The sequence below is a fragment of the Chlorocebus sabaeus genome, chromosome 8, assembly GCF_047675955.1.
Source record: "Chlorocebus sabaeus isolate Y175 chromosome 8, mChlSab1.0.hap1, whole genome shotgun sequence".
Lineage (NCBI taxonomy): Eukaryota > Metazoa > Chordata > Mammalia > Primates > Cercopithecidae > Chlorocebus > Chlorocebus sabaeus.
In genome coordinates, this window is record NC_132911.1 from 104955264 (window position 1) to 104980641 (window position 25378).

Here is a 25378-nt window from a genome sequence, read left to right on the forward strand (position 1 = left end):
AGAAACCTCAAGTATTCTGAACACTTACACCTCTCCAGACTGGACAACCTGATGTAGCAATGTATTTTCATAACCACCTCTTCCAGAGAGTATTACCTTTTAGATAGCTAATGAGCTTTTTTAAAATAAAAAGTTTCTATTATGTGCAGCTTATACAGCTAAATGCTCACAACTACTCAGTAAAGCAGATCATTTCAGAGATGAGAACAATGTGATTTGGAGACATGAAGTGAGTTTACTCCTCCAGGTCACTCAAATTCTAAATGCCAGAGATGAATTTGAACCTAGGTGAGAAAGTCCATGCTATTTTCTCTACCTCCGTGACTCTAAAATATTTTCTTCCTGCTATTGACACACAGGAAGGTGTATCTAGGGTCACACATGGGATTCTCAACCTGCTGGCTGCAACTCACACTCTGTTTTCCCCTCTCAGTAAGTACACTGAAATGCTACTGAATGAATTCTTATAGAGATAACCTTGAACCCATTCTCATAAGTCTATAAACTTCAGTAATTTAAAATGCTCATTAGATAACTTCTTTCCTTTGGAGGCGGAGGCAGACGGATCACGAGATCAGGAGATTGAGACCAACCTGGCTAACATGGTGAAACCCCATCTCTACTAAAAATACAAAAAATTAGCCGGGCATAGTGGCAGGCGCCTGTAGTCCTGGCTACTTGGGAGGCTGAAGCAGGAGAATGGTGTGAACCCAGAAGGTGGAGCTTGCAGTGAGCCGAGATCACGCCACTGCACTACAGCCTGGGTGACAGAGCGAGACTCCATCTCAAAAAAAGAAAAAAGAAAAAAAAAGAGGTAACTTCTTTCCATAGCTAGAAGCCACACATCAGTGCATCGCACACCTCCTTGAAGAACTACTGCACCACGCCTCAAAGGTTTTTACACTTTACAAAAGCACTTTTCCAAACTTAAAAAAAAAAAGTCCTCCTCACAGTGCTGTGAGATGGGAGAAGATACCGCTTTAAAGCTAAGAAACCTAGGCCTCAGAGACTTTAGTCTCTTGTGGACAAACTGAGCGACAGCTTCTGAATGGCTCCTCTATCACTTCCCCATACAAAAACCTTTCCCACGGACACCTGGCTTTCCAACCTACTTCTACCAGTGTAGAAGCTTTTGTGCATACTTTTAACCCAGACATTTCATGTCTAGGAATTTTCTCAAGAAAACCACCACAATCACTTTTTTTGACTGAAAAGAGTAAAATGGATCTCAGGGTTTAAACTGTTGATCAGAAAGGTTATCATATGGTATTATTCTCCTGTTCAACCAACAGTGAGTGAGTGGCTCAACGTGAGTTCTATTTTCATGCTACCAATAAAGTCTAGTGCATTTTTATATATAAACATAATTTATAACTTTATTTTATAATTTTATAAATTGTTTTTTAAATATTACATCATGTTCACGTGCATTTTATAACTTACATATAAAGTTACATTTTATATGTAATTAGCCATAAACTGCATGATATTTTGGTCAATGACAGACCACATATACAATGGTAGTCCCATAAGATTACAATGGAACTGAAAAATTCCTATCATCTAGTGATGTTGTAGCCTTTGTAATATTGTAGTGTGATGTGTTACTGGTGTTTGTGGTGATGCAGGTATTAACAAATCTACTCTGCTGCCAGTCATAAAAGCACAGCACACACAATTATATACAGTATATAATACTTGATAATAATTGTGTTACTGGTTTATGTACTTACTATACTATATACTTTTATTTTAGTGTACTCATCTCCTTATTAAAAAAAATGTTAACCGTTAAACAGCCTCAGGGAGGTTTTTCAGAAGGTATTCCAAAAGAAGGCATCATTTAAGTTATCACAGATGACAGCTCCATGTGTGTTACTGCCCCTGGAGTCCCTCCAGTGGGACACAATGTGGAGGCAGAAGACAGTGATACTGATGATCCTGACTCTGTAGGCCTATGCTAATGTGTGTACTTGTGTCTTAGTTTTTTTTTTTTTTTTTTTTGAGACGGAGTCTCTCTGTCGCCCAGGCTGGAGTGCAGTGGCTGGATCTCAGCTCACTGCAAGCTCCGCCTCCCGGGTTCAGGCCATTCTCCTGCCTCAGCCTCCCGAGTAGCTGGGACTACAGGCGCCCGCCACCTCGCCTGGCTAGTTTTTTGTATTTAGTAGAGACGGGGTTTCACCGGGTTAGCCAGGATGGTCTCGATCTCCTGACCTTGTGATCCGCCCGTCTCAGCCTCCCAAAGTGCTGGGATTACAGGCTTGAGCCACCGCACCCGGCCGCTTGTGTCTTAGTTTTAACAAAAAAGTTTAAAAATAAATAAAAAACTTTAAAAATAGAAAAAAAAAAACAAGATATAAATATTTTTGTATAGCTGTCTGTACAATGTGTTTGTGTTTTATTACAAGAGTCAAAAAGTAAAAATAAAAAGTTTATTAAGTAAAAAAGTTAAGGCTGGGCATTTTGGCTCATGCTTGAAATCCCAGCACTTTGGGAGGCCAAGCAAGTTGATCACTGAGGTCAGTTCAAGACCAGCCCGGCTAACATGGTGAACCCCGTCTCTACTAAAAATACAAAAATTAGCCAGACATAGTGGTGAGCACCTGCAATCCCAGCTACTGGAGAGGCTGAGGCAGGAGAATCGCTTGAACCTGGAGATGGAGGTTGCAGTGAGTTGAGATCATACCACTGCACTCCAGCCCTAGCCAACAGCAAGACTCCGTCTCAAAAAAAAAAAAAAAAAACAAAAAAACCACACACACACAACCAAACTTATACAATTCAAAAAAAAAAAAGTCACAGTAAGTTAAGGTTAATTTACTATTAAAGAAAAATACTTGTAGCCTAAGTGTACAGTGTTTATAAAGTCTACAGGGGTATACAGGAATGTCCTGGGCCTTCACATTTACTCACCACTCACAGATTCATCCAGAGCAACTTCCCAGTTCTGCAAGCTTTATTCATGGTGAGTGCCCAATACAGGTCTAACATTCTGTATTTTTTACACTGTATTTTTTTTTTTTTTTCTTGAGACGGAGTCCCACTCTGTTACCCAGGCTGGAGTGCAGTGGTGAGATCTTAGCTCACTGCAACCTCCGACTCCTGGGTTCAAGTAATTCTCCTGCCTCAGCCTTCCAAGCAGCTGGGTCTACAGGCACCCACCACCATGCCCGGCTAAACTTGTTTGTATTTTTAGCAGAGACAGGGTTTTGCCATGTTGACCAGGCTGGTCTTGAACCCCTGCCCTAAGGTGACCTGCCTGCCTCGGCCTCCCAAAGTGCTGGGATTACAGGCATGAGCCACCGCGCCTGGTCTACACTCAATTTTTACTGTACCTTTTTTCTATTTAGATACAAAATACTTAGCATTGTGCTACAACTGCCTACAGCATTCAGTACAATAACGTCTGTACAGGTTTGTGGCCTAAGAGCCATAGAGCCTCGGTCTGTAGTAGGCTATACCATCTACGTTTGTGTAAGACATTCTATAATGTTCATACAATGACAAAACTGCCTAAAAATGCATTTCTCAGAACATATCTCCATGGTTAAGCAAGGCATGACTGTATATAAATATGTAAAAGTATTATAGAATCACTTAGGTTTACAATGCTGAAGATCATAGATTAAGATGTTATACATAAATATGGCATAATGATTTCTAAATATCTTATGTCAATGTTTTAAATACAAATTGAGCTTATTGTGCCTAAAAAAAATTAACACCATCACAGTACCTTTTAAGCTGTGAGCATGTCTGCTAAACGATAGGTTTATTAATTGGTAATCAGGGCTTTAGGCCTCTTGGAAGGAAGCGTTGATCCCATATATATGGCCATTTCCTGTGTCACACTACTTGATTCAAATCAGGGGTATCTGCTCCTTCCTTGACCCTCAGCTTCTACTCCTATTTTCCCAAAACCATACTCGCTTGATCTTAGGGAAGCATCTGGGATGCTGACCACCACTGTTGAGAATGTATTTAATCCACACACTGGTACAAAGCAGGCACTCAATCAACAGATGGTAGTTCGTGACCCTGACAACCCAGCCTCAAGCCCAAACTCTTCTCATGTCTGAGAACCTATATGACCCTGGTGCTCCTCCTACCTCTTCTGACTATTCTTTCAGTTACTTCTCCTAGCTCCTTCTCTACCTATCCCTTAGTGAGGGCTTTCCAATGTTTTAACTTTGGTTTGTTTATTCTTTTCACTACATACAGCCTTAAAGGTATGTTCCTAAGACTTCAACTTTATACAAATCTCTCCAGTCCTGACTTCTCCAGTCTCAGTATCATGTTCCAAACTACATATGCTAAGTGTTCAAAATATGTTGCCATGTGCCCTTTACCAGTGTACTTTTTCAAGGGTACACGTTTTACATGCTTTGCTGAGTATTTTTTTTTTTACACAGCATGGATCCTTACTACATTTCATTTGCTTTTATTGACTTATAAAGATCTATGTATCTGTGAGCTGCTGAAAACCTTTCAGCTTAAAAACAAGGTTTTTATGACAGGTTCTATGACAAAGAGCAATGGTTTAAAGTGAGGCGTGTGTCCCAGGTGGTAATGTAAGTTCATCCATTGGGATGTGAAAAGAAAATATTAGAATGTTTTTCATCTCATCCTGTGAATGCTTTATAATTACAACAGAAGTATGTGCATATAATTTATGGATACTTACATTGACAGTATAGTCAAGTTTTTTTTTTTTACTGACAGAACTTTATGATTTAAGTTGTAGAGTCCACTGATGAAGAATGATCCTGACCTAACCTATAGTAATAATATTGCAGTACCACTTGCCAGGTGATAAAAAATAAGTATTTCTAAACTAAGTTTGACATCTAGAAGCCTATTAAAATACTGAATATAAATATGCTCTATAGTCAGAAATGTATCTCAAATTCAGGTGTGATGAAGATATTCTGATACTTATTCTGACTCAATATTCTCTCCGTTTAAATTTATAAGCATCTGAGAAAGATAAGGACAAGTAAAGATCAAACAGTTTGTATGTTCAAACAGGTCAATATAAGAGTAGCTTTTTCCATTTGACAAAACATGCTCAAAGCACATAACTATCTTATGGGCTCCCAGCACTGCATTACTTAATGCAAGAGGACTGCTGAATGAGAAGGATCTCAGAGCCTATCTGATCCCCTATCAAATGACAGAAAACTCTGCTGCCCTGTCCCAGACATCAGTAGATATCCCTTTACTAAGAATTTTAGGGAAGGGGTGCTCATGCCATAAGGCAAGCCATTGTGATACTGGATAAATCTAGATGTTGTAATGAGATTTCTTACAGTGAGATAATTTCTATCCATGGCTTTCAGATCTGCTCTCAACAAGACAGCACAGCAACTTTCCAAATGTCCCCTTAGTAAACATGGTTTACAGTCGACTCACCATCCCTGACCTCCTCCCTGCATTGTGAGGAATGTAGACAGTGTTTCACTTATAAACAGCAAAGACAGAGACATTCGGAACAAAACATCAACTTCACAAGAAAACTGGCTCTCAATAAATAAAAATGTGTGATTAACATGTGTTCTCCTAAACTAAGATTGCATTCCTGTATTTTAAAGCAAAGAAGTCATGCTTGGCTCATAATAAGACTTTAAAAAACTAATACATTGGCTCTTAACCTGAAAAAATGCCAAGACAGACTGCAGCCTATATTTTGTACTTGTAAACTGTAATTTTTATAAGTTCTAAATGGATTTAACATTTACTCCATTTAAACTGCTTCTTGTTTTTACTTTAGCCTTTCAGCCTGAAATCTTTCTGGATTGTAATTCTGTATTAGCTTTCCCTCCCTACTTTGTGTTATTTGTAAACTGGTAACACATGTATTACACACACACTTAAAGCTGGCAGGATCTGAAACTCAACAGGTTAACACACATATATTAAACATCTGAGTGCAGAAATTCAAAATAAGTTTAAGGTCCATCCACTAAAATGTACTACTGCCTGTAGATAATCTTGCTATCAAAATTACTGTAAATTACTTTGCCTTTCTAAAATTGAGATGTATCATCAAGCTGTCCCTTGATTTCCTCAAGCATATTTTTACATGCAATTCAAAAAAGAAAAAATACTTTGTAAACTATATAAAGTGTTCTACATATACAGTAATGCTTATAGGAGCCCTCCTCTTATGGCTTCAGTAATCTAAAAAAGTAAATCCAAAAAACAGTTTATTAAAAAGTAATCTATAAAGCAATGAGAACAGTTTGTTGCAATTTAGGGAATGCTACATTTAAAGACAATAGTTTCATGCTGTCATAAACATTAAAGTAGACTACTCTTGTCCCAAGGATAGTAAAGAACAGTAAAATGATAAAAAGATGAAAGGTCATGCCTAGTGACTTTGAGGGTTACAAGGAGTGATCCTATCAGATTAGACAGCATTAGAGAGAGGGCACAGAAGAACAGAAAAAGAAAAAGAGGGCATCCCAGTTAAGATGCAGAAAGATTGTGTGAAGGCAAGAAAGGCATAGTAAGAGTTACTCAAAGAACAGCAAGCAATTCACTCAGCAAGAGGATGGGAACAAGTATGGCAGAAGCGGCTGGCTGGAAGCACATGCTGGGGTCAGACTGTGTGGAGGACCTGTCAATCACAACCCAGGAGTATGTGTTCATCTGTATGTGGGCCAGGGAGAGCACCTAAGTGCTTCAGAGGAGGGGGCTGTGACTTGAACTGTGTTTTAGAAGAATTTCTCTTGTCGCAAAGAAAACAAACATGACAAGGGAAAAAGACTAGAAATAAAACTACACATGAAATTAGTCCAAGGCCTAACTGAGGAAAAAGGAGATTCACAGTAAAAAGATAACGTACTTATTTACCTAGAGACCAAGGGCAAACTTAAAATTCTGCATTTTCTTCAATATTCTCTTCTGTGCTTTTTAGAAAATCAAGACACAAATTACTTATCTCCAGTCTTCTGGATAGCTTCCTATGTGTATCACTTTCCTAGATTGACAGTGGTTCAGACTTAATGTCAAATTCTGCAAATTCCTATAGCCTTCTGAGTTGTAATTCATCAAAGCTAAGTAAAAATCCAGTGAAATCGTATGTCCTTTTAGTATTTCATCATATTGGGTTCATTTTCACAATGAGAGTTTTACAAAATACACAGCAAATAAGTAGGAGTTGCTTAAGGAGTGCTAACACTCATTCCTTGTTATTACTGCTTAACTGAAAACAAGTAAATAAATTTCCTTTACTACTTTTCAGGAACTTTTTGCCCTTCTAAAATTTAGTCTCCTGACACTATTTTTTTTTTTATAGTTTGTAGTCTTCTTTCATGTTTATTACTGTATATTCCTTTTCCCACATTAGTACATTTAAGTGCTGAGGTTCATGAAAAACAAACAAACAAAAAAAAAAAAAAAAATCAGCATTCGAGTTGAGCCCTCAAGAATAAGTAGCATTTCCACAGCAAGAGACCAGGGCTGAGTGGGGGAGAAGAGAAAGTATTTTAGTCCTAAGAAAAAGCACAAGCAGAAATGGGCAGACGTGAGAAGGATATGTGTAAAGACACACTGTGTTAGTTACAGTAGAGTGAGGAGGGAAAGGAAGATAGTGGGAAGAAAGCTAACAGCTACTGAGCACTTATGATTGCGCAGGTGCTTATACTCATTATTTCATTTGCTTGCTAACTTAAAACAATCATTTGAGGTAGGTATTAGTTTCTGGTGTTTTTTTTTTTTTTTTTTTTTTTTTTTTTTTTTTTTTTTTTTTTAGTGTCTCACTCTGTTGCCCAGGCTGGAGTGTAATGGCACGATCTCACACACTGCAACCTCTGCCTCCTGGGTTCAAGGAATTCTCTGCCGCAGCCTCCCAAGTAGCTGGAATTACAGGTGCCTGCCATCGCACCTGGCTAATTTTTGTATTTTTAGTAGAGATGGGGTTTCACCATCTTGGCCAGGCTGGTCCTGAACTCCTGACCTCCTGACCCACCCGTCTCGGCCTCCCAAAGTGCTGGGATTACAGGTGTGCACCATCACGCCTGGCCAGTTCCTGCATTTTATAAGGTGACTGAAGATAATGTAACTCAGAAAGGTGAAGTAACCTGTCCAAAATGAGCAAGGGAAAAGCAGAGCCAGATTTGAACTTAGGTGTTTTCCATTTTTCTCACTGGGTCATTCGACTACAGCTTTAAATTCTTAGGTTTGGCCATATTCTATCCTATTTAAGTAAGAAACACTGTTGCTATCAGAAATGTTCCCAGCTATTCAAAGCAAGGCTTGAATACAGTCTATTTTGTTACTATGAAAATCCATATACATAAATATTAAATAATAGAACCTAATATAGATCCCAAACACGAAAGGTTATTTTGTTACTGTAACTTACTAAACTGACTTAAATCTAATAAAAATACTATTTCTTCATAGCAGTCAGGTAACAACAGAAAACATACTTCACTAGTCTTGAATAAAAAATATGCCTTAAATGCAAACTGTGGATTTATACTTTATCTGTTAAGGCTTCCAGCAAGTGGTGCAGACAGGGCCTACGATTTTGTTCTCCATGTAAAATAAGTTACAGGTTTCATAACTCTAGTTATCTGGCAACTCTCAGTTCTTCCAAGTTTACTGTGGATAGCAGATTGAATATAGTCAGAAGGCCCCAACAAATAAATGGGCAATGGACAATTCACAAAATATAAACAATATCTGGCTAACAAAGGTAGTTAAAATATTCCTGCTCCACTAGAAATCAAGGAAATACACAAGGGTTAACCAACCAAATTCAGGAAAAAGTGCTAGAATTCAAACAAAGGTAATGCAGTAACATGCAAAACATCATTGGTCAAGTATTGTCTGGTCCTATATACTATATAGTCTGCAACACTGGTTCTCTCTCATTTGCTATTTTAATGAAGCATTGTACACTTTACAGAAGAGCTTTAAAGTTTTATGATGTGTAATTCTAAATGTAGAAACGAAGTCTTCTGCACAAATTAGAGAAAATCTAAACGTCCAACAACAGGAAAATGGTTTAAAAAACGATAGGTAATCTACCCAATGGATCATTATGCAGCCACAAAAATTCCACTTAGCACAGTCAATAACACGAAAAACCCACCTGTTATGTTGCTAAATGAAATGGCAAAGTACAAAGACATCATATGAAAAAAGTGACTACAAAATTCAAAAACACGCATTAACTTAAAACAATCTATGTGGTAAGAATGAGAGAGAGAGAGAGAAAGAGACAGACATGGACACTATTCACCAAAATGTTTTGTACTGGTAAATTTTTAAAATTCAACTTTACTATAGTCTTCAAATTTTTATATATGAGATATATTTCAAAATGTGTTATTTTTATAATGAAGTAGAAGACAAGAAATGCCACGTATAGCCACACTGTAGTCTGGGGTTATTTAGTGCAGGGACAAACATCCCTAAATACAGCTTTTTGGGCCCTAGTAGTATCATTCCATTAGAGCACAGCAAAATTCTTGCCCATTAATCTACATTCATAATAACCTAGAATAACTAAAAGTGTTTTATGGATAGTAAACTGTTAAATAGAGAAACATACAAGAGGTTGTAAAAAGATCTCTATCAAACCAGTATCAACACAGTATTTCATTAATAAATATAAATCTTCCTGACACACTTGCATCATGTCATTCCCTGCCCCCAAACTCTGAAAGAGTCCCCAGTGTCAGGAGTAATTTGAACAATTTTCTAAAGTGTGCACGTATTGCACAATCTCGTCCCATTCTAATGATTCTCCCCACTCATATCCATGGGATCAAAGGCTCTCATTCACAAGCCTTGTGCTCAGGCTAGCCTACTCACTTTGTCTCAAAGAAACTTTATGTACTTTTGCTCAATCAGCCACCCACACCTTGATTTCCCTATTCCTTCCTACTCCTCCCTCAGCTGACTCCCCATACTCCCAGGCACAGACTGCCCTCTTCAACCCACAAGCCATCCTATACACACATAAACACATACATATACATATACCTCATTAAGTTATTGTCTATAAAACACACCAAGCACTTAGCCATATAGCCTAAAATTATGTAAATAAATATATGTATTATCTCCATAACACATCTGAATTTCCAAAGATTAGGGAACTTTGCTATATTTCTTTGTATAAAACATTGCTTTTACATAATACTTTATAGCTTACAATGCGACTTCACATACATGATTTTCAATAAATACCTTAGTGACTTAAACTTCTCAGAGTTCATCCTAGAAAGATCTGGGATAAAGATATTATTCCTGCCTACAACCCTCAAATAAAATTAGTTAATGATAGTATTAACAATTACTTCATACTGAAGATATCCCCAAGTGAATATAAATGACCAAAGTCTGTCTCTGAATGTGCGGATTTTAAATTTGGAGCCATATGGTATTCAAAGAATAAAAGCTAAAAAATGGCTATTTAAAAAAAAAAAAGGATACATCGGTAAGACAACTTACCAAAAGAACATTTAAAATAAAAAATATTTTCAATTTAACATGGTAATCTACAATAAAAAACGACAGGTTGAACTTTTATTTTAAAAAGTCTTATTTTCTTTGTTAAGTAGACAGATATTTTCATTAAACTTACAAACTGAAAGCTCTTAAGAATTTTCTGAAATTTTTACAATAAGTAAAATTAAGGTAGCCTAAACTATTTCAGAATGTAAAGTCACAGTAAACACAACTCCCTGGTGTTGATCTTCATTGCCATATACTGTTAAAAAGTACATGACCAAAAAAGTCCTCTGACCAAAACTAAACCAAACACTTTCCAAAAAAACCAGAAATCTAGTACAAATGAATTAATTCAGACTGAGCAGTTTAAATACAGTATTTCAGCTATAGTTTGGACTGTTTGATCACTGTGTTATAGAAAAAGGCCTTTACCCACATTTTAAAATAGGTACAGTATATTACATATATATTTTATGTGTGTGTGTATATATATATATAGAGAGAGAGAGAGAGTCTTGCCCAGGCTGAAGTGCAGTGGTAAGATCTCAGCTCACTGTAACCTCCACCTCCCAGGTTCAAGCCATTCTCCTGCCTGAGCTTCCTGAGTAGCTGGGATTATAAGCATGTGCTACTAGGCCCCGCTACTTTTTGTATTTTTAGTAGAGATGGGGACTTGCCATATTGGCCAGGCTGGTCTCGAACTCCTGACCTCAAGTGATCCCTCCACCTCAGACTCCCAAAGTGCTGCGATTACAGGCATGAGCCACTGCACCTGGCCACATTACATATATTAATGAAACTTAAAAACATGGGTTTTCTTAGGTAAAATAGTAATGTTGATAAATTCTACCTTATGCCACATCTCGTTTGAATTATGATGTCATTAATTACCTATACAGTGTCTTTAATATTAAACTAAAAGTATAACTTCAAATCTTACAATATCATCAAGGACTTATCCATCCAATTCAATTAACTGACCTAAGTATTTTTCATAATTGTATTTTTATGTTAACAGCCAATCACTTCCCCCTTTCCAACAATTCACACTTATTCTATATAGTAAGCTTTCAAAATGACAAATTTTTTTCCACCCAAGTATTCTACAGACCTCAAAAAGGCAGACTACAGGGAAAACAATGAGAAATGAAAGAAATCTCTTGCTACCCTCACATCTACCAAGCTATACTTAAGAGCCAATTCTAAGTTCAGAAAAAAAAAAAAGAAAAGAAAAAAAAAGTGGGAATATAAAAACCTCTTAAAATGTAGAAGAAATTAGACTAGTTTAGTTTTCTTTAATATCTTCTTTAATAAGACATTACAGCACACAACTGAGCCCCCAGTGTGTCAGTTAAACATGGGGATGTATATCCACATGAAGAGAATGGAAACAAGTTTAACCTTAACCCCATTCCTTTTGGCAAGTAATAGAAATACAGCATACAAATGGACCAATTCTCTCTCAGTGTATTTTATCAAGTCTTTGAAGACACCATAACAGTTTTATAATGAACTCTGCTGCAATCTGTTAAAGAATCTTCAAATTAAATTACAGGGATGTTTGGTTTTTAACTCAAACACAGTAAAATGGGGATTGTACTAATAATCCCCTCATGAACTATAAGGATTAATATGCTCACATAAGATCAATGCAGCTATTTCCCTGTCACTGAGATAATAGTGTTAAATATGGTGTCTTCAGCTGCTTATAAAAAAGGGTTAAGTACAAGAACAAAAAAACTTTCATCCTGAATTACAGTCACTAAAACAAATGAAAAAAAATTAAACCAAAACTTGTGAATGGTTTTCTATGATTTGTCACTAAACATAAACATACATATGCTCAAAGCGCTTTTTAAAAACTTTTAAGTTGTGATTTAACCAGAACTTCTGCAATATCCACAAGAAATTAGGTAAAATTCTAACGTTCTGGTAATCAACATATTAGGAAACAACAGATATTAAATCTGAAACTTAGGAAATTAAATACACAAAATGAAAGGACTATTTTAAAGTAAGGGCATAAGAATAGGAGTTGCTAAGAAACTATCAGCACTGAAGCTTTTCCTTGGAAACATATTAAACTTACAGGGAAGACAAGGTGGGCAAAATATGCAGAGCTACAAAACAAAGCAATGACAAGTTACAGCAGAAGAGGGAATGCATTCTGTAATCCACAGGATCAGATAAGTGGCTCTAAGCAGTTACCAGTAAGTATTTTAGTGTTCTTCCTATTATATTGAGTTAACAGCAGTTTTACAAGTTAAGAGTTGACACAAGCAAATTAGAAGAACTCTAAAATCCGCCTTCCGTAATTGGGTAAGATTTACCATATCCATCTGAACAAACCCATTTCCCCATCCTGAGATCTAAAAGAATGTGAATATTGACCCATTTTAATACTTTTCAAGTTCAGATGGAAGTCATACTGTACACCAGTCTTTGATTTTAGGAAACAGCACAAAGCAAACTCCTAAAATCAACAACTCACTTAGAAAAGAAAGGAGGGAGAGGGTTCTGGGAATTAATCCAGCCACAAGTCATTCCAATCTTCCTGTTAATGCAAAATCCATTTGTAAAAATAGCCAAATAGTAACTACCAAAAACCTCAAAAATTAATGTTTCAATTTCAAATTAAAGAATTTCAAGAGTTTTCAAAGAATCTAGTATCAAGATCGACCTTTACCAGTTCACATTTGTTCCATATTTTGCATTAAACAATAGGTTTAATGATTATTTCATTATGGCATATACATCAGAACCTAATCTTTCAGAAGGGCTCACTGACAATCCAACTGCTTTTAGGAATTTATCAGTTATCTACAGGGTACACCTGACTGGCAGTTAGAGCCAGGTCATACTGCAATTTTAAATATTCCAACTCAAACACAGGAAATGATCAGAGGGGTACAAAGACACATAACCGCAATATACTAAGGCAGCAGATAAGTCATTTTTCACCTAGAGAATCAGCTGCCCATAAAATCATATGCACAATTTTAATGAATGAGTCTGCTCTAGTTTAAGGAACCTGCCACTGAGCTGAGAGAGGGATATAAGAATTGCACTTGCAATTCTAGCTGATGAATTCATTAGATTTTTATAAGGCAAATAATGTGGAAAGTTAGAACAGAATTTCTAAAACCATTTATCCTGTGATGTCGTAAATCAAAGTACTATTTTATTAAATGAGTTATTTTACACAATATGAACATCAATATAATTACAGTTGTAAAAAAATTTTTTATAACAAGAATGGACTGATTTTCAGATTTCCAAATCAGAGTCAACTGTACATTTACACAGAATTGTCTTTGCATGAAGCCCAAAAGGGAACAGCATAAAAATGAGTGTTTCTGTAGCCCCTTTATTTTTGCTGATCAACAGTTTGTTAGAAAAGCAGCTGCAGGTATGTTACCTAAGGTCTGAGACAGTAGAAGAGTCAAAGGTGTCGTGAATCCACCTATAAAACATAAGCAAAATTTTCAATGAATGTTACCATTGCATAAATGCAACTTATATGCATTTCAAATAACTAAGAAGAAGCACTATGAAGATAGTATCTGGTAAACTTGTCAACTGGACTTTATATTTTGAACTTTGATGAATTTATTTTAAAAAGAAATAATTCTCAAATACACAACACACCCACCACCAACTCCACTATTTAGGGGGAAAAAATCCAACCAAATGTAATGTGTAAAGTGGTAACTTTCAACCAACAAATTTATAAACAAATTTATATAGCACATATCGACATTTTGCCCTATATTTTAATACTCAGAAGCTCTGCTAAGGGGATAGGTTGATGGGGTGAGGGAAAGAAGAACCTCTGCTAGACCGGGCGCGGTGGCTCAAGCCTGTAATCCCAGCACTTTGGGAGGCCGAGACGGGCGGATCACGAGGTCAGGAGATCGAGACTGTCCTGGCTAACACGGTGAAACCCTGTCTCTACTAAAATACAAAAAAAAAAAATTAGCCGGGTGAGGTGGTGGGCACCTGTACTCCCAGCTACTCGGGAGGCTGAGGCAGGAGAATGGCGTGAACTCGGGAGGCGGGGCTTGCAGTGAGCTGAGATCCGGCCACTGCACTCCAGCCTGGGCAACAGAGCCAGACTCCGTCTCAAAAAAAAAAAAAAAAAAAGAACCTCTGCTAAGTACTATAAGTAAACTAATTGTAAAGAGGTGCTCACGAACATTGGTGTACATTGTTTTTGAGAGGGAAACTCTCAAATATCTTTGTAATCACTATTTTCCTTAAACTGATACGTTTCTTCCATTCTTAGATCAGAGATGGCTAGCATGTACTCATCTCCCCATTTTTGGCTACAGTAGTAAAAATTTGGATGTTTCAAAGGCAATGAAAGGAAATAGTCTGAGAAAAAAGGGACTAAGTTACATATTAACTTAAAAAGCGGAAGCAATAAAATCTCAGAAGGCAGAAATTAATTTCACAATAACAGAAGACAGTTTTGGTCTTGTATACAACCCTGATATTAACAAACCAATAGAAAAAGAGGTGAGTTACCTGTAAACAACCTTATGCCTGAACATCAGCTAATTCTGGAGGAAGTGGAGTCTTAGGATGCTTGCTCTCAAAGTGCTGCTTGAAGGTCTTAGGGTCTGGCATTTGTGTCTAACAAAAAAATCGTGCAAGAGAGAGCTAGACTTTATTTATGAAATAAAAATGTGTTACTTTTTAGAATCCTGAACCTTCTCAGGATAGACAATTATCACAAAAATACCTTTAAATTCCTACAACTTAGTGGCTGGCATATGAAGAGGGACTTTGTGGTAAAGAAATTCCTAATATTCTCACATTTCACATATAAAGAAAGGTTGGTCACATAGAATGTATTCTGCTTATCTGATTAACAGCAAACAATAGGTAACATTTACTGAACCCTTATTATGTTAAGCATGTTACCTTAATTACCACAGAACCTTCAAAGTAATCTTTAGCGCCTACTAGCATCCTCATTTTACCTGATAAGGAAACTAAAACCCAGTTTAATTTGCCCAAGACCTTATTTTAACTTAGTACTAGGTATGTGACCTCTCAGATACTATACTATACTGACTTCCCTTGGCAAGAACCTTCAATTATTTATTCTTAACCCATTCAATTACACAAAATATGAAATAGAAGTCTGTGGTTTTGAGTTTTTAAGGGTGTGAACTACTCTAGCACATTCAGATTAAGGCATTTCTTCATCATTAGTTGATTAAAATTTGCACCCTGCCTGTTTCCAAACTATCAGAAGTTGCTCAATTTCATTATTTTGAGTGTACATGTACTGGACTAACCCCACTGTGGTTTCCTTTGGTACTGCCATTCACTAACTTCAAGGGTAATGAGCTTAAACAAACAGGCAAGAGGTTCTGATTTGGAGCTTCAGAAGTACTTCTTTGAGAAGCAGTACAGTAGTGGTCCAGAGGGTGGACTCTGGAGCTGAACTGCCTGAGTTCAGATTCCAGCTCTTCTACTAACCAGCTGGGAGACCCCACACAAATTGTTTAATTTCCATGAGTCAGTTTACTCTTCTGTAAAATGAGAACAAAAAAAGTACTTTATCTTACAGGGTTAGGTGGATTAAATAGGTGAATACATGTAAAACACCTGGCTCTATGTCTGGCATATGGTAAGCACTCAAAAGTAGCTGTTGTTATTACTGTTCTTCAAATCTAATAAAACACATTAATTCTAGGAAAAGCTCTCAACATGAATATACTCTATATGGTTTTACAGACGTCCTAATTATAAAATTTAGTGAAGAAAAAGAAAAAAGCCAATTATATAGCCAGAGGTATATTTACTAGCATATTATATAGCTCTAAGAGTATAGTTTAGAGTTATATGATATGCTAGTGAAGTGTTTTATATGCCCTATGAAGACATCTTTATTTTATATGAGGAAAGGGATTTTGTTTTGTTCACTCCTTTTTCCCAGGACCTAGAGATTTTTGCCTGGCCATAGGAGCCATTCAAAACATGTTTGTTGAAAGGGTGAATGAAGATAGATACCTAAAATAATCAGCTCTCAAACCTACTATTTCAAGTAAAGCATCTATTTTGCTATGGTTTCAAAATTTTAATCTATACAAACCAATTTATAATAAAAGAACTGCTCACGGGAGAGCTGTATCTTTCAATTCAATTCCCCTTACCCTACAGACAGTGCAGGTATATATTAAGGCAGCTTTGGCAGCAGCCTTTTGGTCATGTCCTTGTTTCTTCTTTTGTCCAGCTTGCTTTTTGGCATTTTTCTGCTGAGACTGAATTTTCTGCTGTCCACGAGCCATATCTAAAAACAGAAGGTGAAGCATTAGAGTGGCTTATTTACTCTAATACAGAGAACGTTCTTAGAACTGAAGCCTTAAGTTTTATAGAAACACCTGGCAAATAAAAATGTATAGGTATTAAAATTCCCACACACAAATGCTACAAAAGTATCAACTGGCAGAACCCTGTGGAAAACTAGTTGGTAGTTGTTTATTCTATGAGCCAGCAATTCCACTCTTGGTATGTACTCAACAGAAATGCAAATGTTATGTACACCAAGACATGTACAAAATGTTCTGAGTGCCCATTCCAAAACTGGAAAAAATCTGAATGCCCATCAACAGTAATACGGATGCACAACTTGTATACATATTTTTATAGTATTTATACAACGGAATACTACCCAGCATTTAAAAAATTGTGGCCAGCTGGGCGTGGTGGTTCACGCCTGTAATCCCAGCACTTTGGGAGGTTGAGGTGGGCAGATCACGAGGTTAGGAGATCGAGACCATCTTGGCTAACACGGTGAAACCCTGTCTCTACGAAAACTTCAAAAAAAAATTAGCCGGGCGCGGTAGTGGGCGCCTGTAGTCCCAGCTACTCGGGAGGCTGAGGCAGGAGAATGGCGTGAACCCGGGAAGTGGAGCTTGCAGTGAGCCGAGATCGCACCACTGCACTCCAGCCTGGGCAACAGAGTGAGACTCTGTCTCAAAAAGGAAAAAAAAATTTTGGCTAGGTGCGGTGGCTCACACCTGTAATCCCAGCACTTTGGAAGGCCAAGGTGGGTAGATCGTGAGGTCAGGAGTTCAAGATCAGCCTGGCCAAGATGGTAAAACCCCATCTCTACTAAAAATACAAAAAAAATTAAAATAAATATAAATAAATAAATAAATAAATAAATAAGCCAGGTATGGTGGCGAGCGCCTGTAATTCCAGCTACTCGGGAGGCAGAGGTCTCCAGAGAACTGCTTGAATCTGGGAGGCGGAGGTTGCAGTGAGGCGTGATGGCACCACTGCACTCCAGCCTGGGCGACAGAGGGAGACTCTGGTCTCAAAAATAAACAAACAAAAAATTGTTACAAGTAACAAACTGGTTGTATCTCAATGTTAAAGGAAAGAAGCCAGTTGTAGGGAATATACATTATTTAAAGATCAAAACAGGCAAAGCTAATCTACAGTGAAAGGGGTCAACTTGGAAGTTACGGGTAATGACTGGGAAGACAGGACATGAAGGGGACTTAGGGGGTTCTGAAAATGTTCTTGAATCAAGTGTGCTTACTTAAAAATTCATTGAACTGTACACTTAAGATTTATGCACTTTACTGTCTGTAATCTTCAAAAGTTTATGAAAAAAGTTTAGCCCCTGCCATCATTTTACTTGATCACTCTGCGAAGTATTCATTGTGACTTGTGATTGTGATTTTTATAACTTTAAGAGAAATAAAAGCTGTCTGTTAATCCTTCTAAAGGAGACCTCAGAAATAGGTGGAAACTGTTCTCTTACTTAGTTTTCATAAAACTACTGTTATTAATTTTTTTAAAAAGGTGGTCTTGCTGGATTGCTGCACAAATTATAAAATGAGATTATCAGCCAGCCACTAATCCCAGAAGTTTCTTTGCTCTCTAGACGTTAGTTCCCAGTTGAGGGAATGAACTTGGTTAAGAGGGTTCTTTTACAAAGCTGAAAGACACCACTTTTTGTACCAATGATCTGACGTGAACCCAAATGGATTAAAAAAAAAAAAAATGAAGTCACTGAAAAAAGTTACTTTTACTTTTCCATTTAAATTAAAGGCTTTTATTCGATCACACAAGTTAAACCTGTTCATAAAGAGCCTATCATCAGTCTCAACTGCTTTTTAAATATATCAAAATTGGATCCTAAGTAGAATTCATATATACATAGTTTTGACTAGCACTGTAACTGAATGTAAATCATTGCAGCACAGGAACATACAATGGATTTGTATCAACTTCACCAGAGGAGGATGATGCTAGCTTCTTCTGACTAGGACCGTAATTAGTTAATGGATACGAGGTCAAAGCATTTCATAAAAATTACTGAGCTCCTCCTGTTCCCCAAAAAAGGAAACTAAAAAAATACACTGATTGGAGAAGTTCCCACTAGCATTAAAAAAAAATGAACTGAAAGTCAGATAAAATATAAAAGAGGGTCAATGTTTTTCAGGATAGTCAGCTGAATATTTCAACTGACGAAATATGGGTTTGTTATACTAAGCTAGCATACGAGCCTACTACATTTTTGTAATTGAAAATGTTTAGCATGCCAGTCTAATATGAGAACCCCATTCCCATCAAACAATGGTAAATATTACCAGCTGTTATCAGTCCTTGAAGACTAAGCTTCCATTTTTGCTTTAGATAAAAAAAAAAACAAAAACAAATTCTTATTAATTCTAAGCTAAAAGGCACATTTAAAAAAAGAATGTATTTAAGTCCGATGTTACCGCAAGCTTACAAACCTATTCCCACGGAAACAGGTTTGGATACTTATGTATTATTTGGACCACAGTAGTCACGTGACCAACCTTTATGTATACCAATGTTTTGTAAGATTTTTTGTCTCAACGTCTTACTATCAGGACCTTGTAACAATATAGTCAGTCCTCTCACACATCTTAACTCTTCGACACAATGTATTTTCTGTATGTTAATACACTGATTTTGTGGGAAACCTTGTTTTACGTTGAAAAAAAATCTTCAAAAATGGTAAGCCACTAATTTCAGAAGTTTCTTTGCTTTCTAGAAGTTACTATCTATTTTGATATTTCCATGTAGTGACTCGTACAAAGCAATGTCATTAGATACGCAAAATTATTTTTAACTTGTGCACTTAGGATTTTCCCTAAAATGTAACATTACACAATAGATTTAACCCATTTTCCATTGTCACCAAACAGCAACCAAAAAGCCCGAAGAGACTTAATAAATAAAACCAGGTAAAGGAAATGGAATCAAATAAACTAAATGCATGAGGTAGGCCCCTAACTTCTGACAACACGCCGCATCGATTTCCTTTCTGAAAGCAGAAATTCAAACGAACCAACCACCTGCTTTTGGACAGCTCAACTTAGGACTTGCTCTCAAGCCAACAGAATTTTCTACAAAATCGTAGGCAGCTATAACCGCTCCTTGAGTTAAATGGGACAAACTGGAGGGAAAAAGTCATTTACAAATACCTACATGTTGGTTTTTAATGCAACTCTCGGTGTGGTTTTCCGAGGGGGCTGCAAAGATGGAAGTAGTAGAAGAAACGAGTTCTAAAATGAGGCGCTCTCGTAGGAGGCAACAAGTAAGCACTGCCCCAAAGCTCCTTTTAAAACCAACACAAATGAGTAACAGAAGAAATGGATTTTGGGTCCAGGAAGTAGGCTCATTCTCCGTAACCATCTGAAAGGAAGAGGCCCAGGCAGCGCTCCACATCCTGACCCTAGCTTTTAACACCATCGTTTTGGGGAGAGGAGAGGAGGAACGCACCCAGAGTGAGGTCTCCACCCAACACTTCTCCGAGCCCAGCTGCAGCCTGGCGCACCTTCCTCCCCAAACCCGCTTCTCCCACCTTAGAGACCCCTTCCTCCTCCCTCCACCAAAGGCCACGCAGCCCCCATCTAGCCAGTTCTCACGGACCCTGGTACGAGACGCGCCTCCCGGAGGCCGAGACTGCCCGAACCCCGGCCCCTGCGGCCACCGGGAGCGCCACACTCCGGCAGCCGACCGGCGGCTGTCGCCGGGGATAAGGTTACCGCTCCGCTTTCGCGGCTGGCCTGCTACCCGGCCACCTGCAGGGCCTGGCAGGCGCCCGAACTCACCCTCCTTCCCGCGGTCCGCGCCGGGCCGGGCCCCGCCGCCCCCCGCGACCCCTGGCGACTCGCGGCAAGTCCCACGGTCCCCACTGCCCCCCGCTGGCCGGCCCCCGCCCCGTTTCCCGAGCGTCCCGCGGCGTCAGCACCGCCCCCGCTGCCGCTCACCCGGGCCGGGACAGTCTTGCGTCGGAGAGACCGCACAGCGCGAGAGGGCTGGGAGAGGGCGCCGGAGGGAGAGGAAGGGGGAGCGCGCCCAGCACCGCCTGGGCCTCCTCCACCCGCTCAGGAGGGGAAACAGGAGAGCCGGGAGCACAACAGCCCGCGCCTCGCACGCTCGCCGCCGCCGCGCGCCCGCCGCCGCCTCAGCCTTAGGGGAGGCCACTACGCCTCGTGCCCGCGCACGCCGTGCCGCTCTCCCCGGCGCCCCCTCCCCGCCTGCTCCTCGCAGCCCCGCCCACTTGCCTTCCTGCGGCGGCCTCCTCCTAGCCCCCCACCCCTCTCGCACGCCTGCGCCCTGGCCGGTCGCGCTGGCCAATGGCAGCGCGCCCCTATTACATAAGCGCGAGGGGCGGGCCCTGGTGGACACTAACTTTAGGGGACGTCGCCCTCTGTCCCCAGGCGCTCTTCCCCTCCGGCGCGCTCTGTCCCAGCGGCTTCTTCACCCAGCCCTGGGAGCCACGTGATCCTGGTCCTGGCTGGTGACCGGGCCGCGGCGTGTTTCACAAGTCGCTCGCTCGCTCATCCACTCGAGCGGCGGCCGGGCCTCAGGCCCTGCGCCCCTTTTCCAGCTCCTCCCTGGCTGACGCGCCGGTCTCGGCGTCGCCCTCGTCGGCACCGGCTGAGGCGGTGGCTCGGGAGAGGATCGCGGGGCCGCGGTGGCTGAGTCACATTCCGGGAGCCCCGCCACCCAGGACACCGCGGCCCCGGCCCCCAGCGAGCCCGGCGGCCCAGCGGCTCTGAACGCGGACGCACAGCCTTTGTTCTTTCACCAGCCGCCGTTTACCTCACTCCCATGGAAACCCCGGGTGTTTTTCCAAGCTGGGGGGTTTTAGTGAGTTCAAGATTCAAGCCTGAGCACCATTAAAAATTGCTGGCTAGGCCGGGCGCGATGGCTCACGCCTGTAATCCCAGCGCTTTGGGAGCCCAAAGTAGGAGGATCACTTAAGCCCAGGAGTTCCAGACCAGCCTGAGTAACATAGCGAGACCCACGTCTCAACAAAAATAAAATAAAATAAAATAAAAAATTAACGGAGCATGGTGGCCAGCGCCTGTAGTCCCAGCTACTCGGGAGGCTAAGGTGGGAGAATCGCTTGAGCCCAGGAAGTGGAGGTTGCAGTAAGCCGAGATCGCGTCACTGCACTCCATCCTGGGCGACTGAGACCCTGCCTAAAAAAAAAAAGAAAAAGAAAAATTGCTGGCTAGGCTTCGCTGAGGTGTTTAGTTTGACTGCTAACAATGTACAGTACTGAGTTGCTAATACTTTGGGGAATGGTTAAAGTTCTTTGGGCGCGCTCTGTCTCTCTCTGCTTTTACAGGCAATGGCAGCAAACTTTCAATATCTGACAACAGCAATGACGATTATAACCGTGATTAAATTTGCTGATTATCTGGAAACAGTACTTTAGACATCAGCCTTATTCTGCATACTTACCCCCGGCCCTCGCCACATTTTCTAATTAGAACTAGTGACAAAAAAAAAAAAAAGCGTTTGCATTGGCTGTTCTCACCTTGCCTGTAGTGCTGTTTCCCAAGTTTGCCTGTCAGTGCCCAGGAAATGTTAGTTGAATATTAATATATCCCAAATGACTTGGACTGGACTACAGATATCACAGAATTGTTTAAACTAGCCAGGAAGGAGTTAGCTGCCTATTGCGTTTGAGTGGAGAAAAATATGAAACATGGCATGCAGTTATCTGGGTGTTCAGTTCTCCCTCTTCATCCTCATTTCAGCTTCTCTCTCCTTCACTTTTTATGCTCTTCCTTCCTTCTTACAGTTTTAAATTACTCTCTTGTCCTAGATTGTAAGATTATTTTCATCACCGAATACGCAGTATGTTAAACAGTAGACATTGAATAAATGGATACTGATCAAATGAAACGAGTGTATCTGAAGAGAGCAGCTTTTAAATTGACATATCATGAAGCTCTGGCTTAGTCACTAATAGTCACTATAACCGTAATGGTTGTATTAATCTGGTTGACAGAAGGATGAGGTACTTGTTGGCCCTGGAAATGGGAACTTCAAAGATCTGTGTTTGTCTAGCCATGAGTGACAGTAGATGGTGGAAAGGGACAGTGAAATTTGTGTGGCAGAGATATGTCTTCTTAACTAAAGAGGTGACTCGTATTGTGAAGTAGGTTAATATGTCACTCTTTACCATGGCCTAGATGAAATATGTATTCAAGCCAGTGTTTCTTAAGTTTTTGAGTCATAACTCCTTTGAGAATTTGGTGAAAGCTATTGAATTTGCCCCCAGAAAGTTCATGTGCTTACCATGTAACTTATCCTCATAGGTAGTGTTTCTTAATCTCAGCACCATTGAAATTTGGGCTGGATGATTCTTTATTATGGGACTCTGTCCTGGGGATTGTAGGATGTTTAGCAACATCCCTGTCTCCTACCCGCTTATCCAAGTAGCACCTCATCTCCGGTTGTGACAACTAAAAATGTCTCCAGACATTGTCAAATGTTCTCGGGGTCAAAGTCTCCCCTGATTGAGAACTACTGCCTAGAATATATGGCATATTGGTAACTTTATGTGATGGTTAGGGAATTTGAAATACAAAGAAAAAAATGAAAAAAACAAAAAAAAAAAAACAAGGAATGGATAAGATTCAACATCTGTGAAGTGACACACAGTAAATGAAAGGCGGATGAATTAGCATTACTACCAGCTGGTGTCCTACTTATGTTATAGAAATGTGACAGCAAATGTGATATGAACTCCTTAGAAGCATTTTTATACACATTTCTGGCTTTGATTGTGAATGCTACAGTAACTCTCCTGTTTTTCTTCTTCTGCCTTTAGACAATTACCCAAGGTTAAGATGCAATAAACATGTACCTATTTTCTATCCAAAATCACAATCAGATTAAAATGCTTCTCTAAAGACCTCAAAAGCTTATTTGTTTATTTGTATTCATGTAGGATTTGGGGGGATGAAAGAATTGGTTGATTAATCAACATATTATTTTCCCAGTAAACAGATTATTCTGACAAATGTGTAGTGGCAAATAATAGCAACAGCAATAATGACAACAATAAACTTACAACAGAAATGGATTTATTTTTGTTTATTTTTTACTCGCTCTTTCTCTTCCATTCACTTCTGCTTGTTGAGATTTCTCACACGTGCAACCTGGATCTTCTTGTCTTCTTTATATTCTTTCTCCAAAGGAATCTCATTCACTGTTGTGGCTTTAAATAGCAAGCTTCAGGTGACCCCCACATTTCTATCTCCAAATTGACATATCCAAATGCCTACTACTCATCTCCCCTCTGATGTCTTATAGACATTCACATTTAATACCATATTGTATTGAGTCTAAGGAGCCATTAATTGTAAGTCACATTTATGTCCATAAGATTAAAAAATACCACCAACTGAATTATGACAAAATGCTGATATCCTTGATTCTAAGATACATCTTGATTTCAGAGACTTTAAAAATAGACTTAAAAAATAATGTGATTTACTAGAATAGCACCAAAAAGAATAAAATACTTAGGAATAAACTTACCAAGAGAAGTGCAAAACTTGTATTCTAAACTCTAAATAACATTGTTGAAAGACATTAAAGAAGGCCTAAATAAATGGAAAGGTATCTTATGTTCATGGATCAAAAGACTTTGTAAAGATGGCAGTAATTCCCAAGTTGATCCACAGATTTTGGTGCAACCGCTATCAAAATCCCATCTGGTATCTTTACATAAGCTTATTCTAAAATTTATATGGAAATTCAAGGAGCCCAGAATAACCAAAACAGCATTGAAAAAAGAACAAAATTGGAAGATTCACATGTCCCAATTTAAAAACTTATTACAAAGCTACAGTAATTAAAACAGTGTGGTACTGGAATTAGATTAGACATATAAATCAATGGGATAGGATTGAGAGTCTGAAAATAAACCTTCATATGTATAGTCAATTGATTTTCAACACAGGCACCAAACAAATTCAATGGGGTAAGGTATAGTTTTTTCAGCAAATAGTACTGGGATAGCTAGATATCCACATGTAAAAGAATAAAGTTGAATCCTATCCTCATACCATATACAAAAATTAACTCAAAATGGATCAAAGACCTAAATGTAAGTGCTAAAACGTAAAAATCCTAGGAGAAAATATAGAGTAAATATGCATGACCGTGGGTTAAAAAAGCCTTCTTTTTTTTTGAGACAGAGCCTTGCTCTTTCAGCAGGCTGGAGTGCAGTGGCACGATCTTGACTCACTACAACCTCCACCTCCCAGGTTCAAGAGATTCTCATGCCTCAGCCTCCCAAGTAGCTGGGACTACAGGCACATGCCACCATGCCCAGCTAATTTTTGTATTTTTAGTAGAGACGGTGTTTCATCATGTTAGCCAGGATGGTCTCGATCTCTTGACCTCATGATTCACCTCAGGTGATCCACTTGTCTCAGCTTCCCAAAGTGCTGGGATTACAGGCGTGAGCCACTGCACCAGGCCAAAAAAGCCTTTTTAAGGTATGACACCAAAAGCATTAGTGACAAAAGAAAAAAAGAGAAAGATAAATTGAACTTCATCAAAATTAAGATACTTTGTGCTTCAAAAGATGCCA

At 39.1% G+C, this 25378-nt stretch overlaps 1 protein-coding gene across 2 annotated transcripts; it reads right to left on the minus strand.

Annotated features, from left to right (window-relative positions):
- Positions 1–11759: 11759 nt before the first annotated feature.
- ZNF706 (zinc finger protein 706) lies at positions 11760–20998 on the minus strand. Of its 2 annotated transcripts, none has more exons than XM_008001241.3 (4): positions 20742–20998; positions 16638–16774; positions 14998–15105; positions 11760–13933 (listed from the first exon to the last, which is right to left on the minus strand). In XM_008001241.3, exons 2-3 carry the CDS (start codon positions 16770–16772, stop codon positions 15010–15012), a joined length of 231 nt encoding a protein of 76 aa, XP_007999432.1. In that variant the 5' UTR covers positions 16773–16774; positions 20742–20998; the 3' UTR covers positions 11760–13933; positions 14998–15009. The 2 variants fall into 2 exon arrangements, with proteins under 2 accessions (XP_007999432.1, XP_007999428.1); XM_008001237.3 differs by lacking the exon at positions 20742–20998 and adding an exon at positions 20583–20679.
- Positions 20999–25378: the final 4380 nt, after the last annotated feature.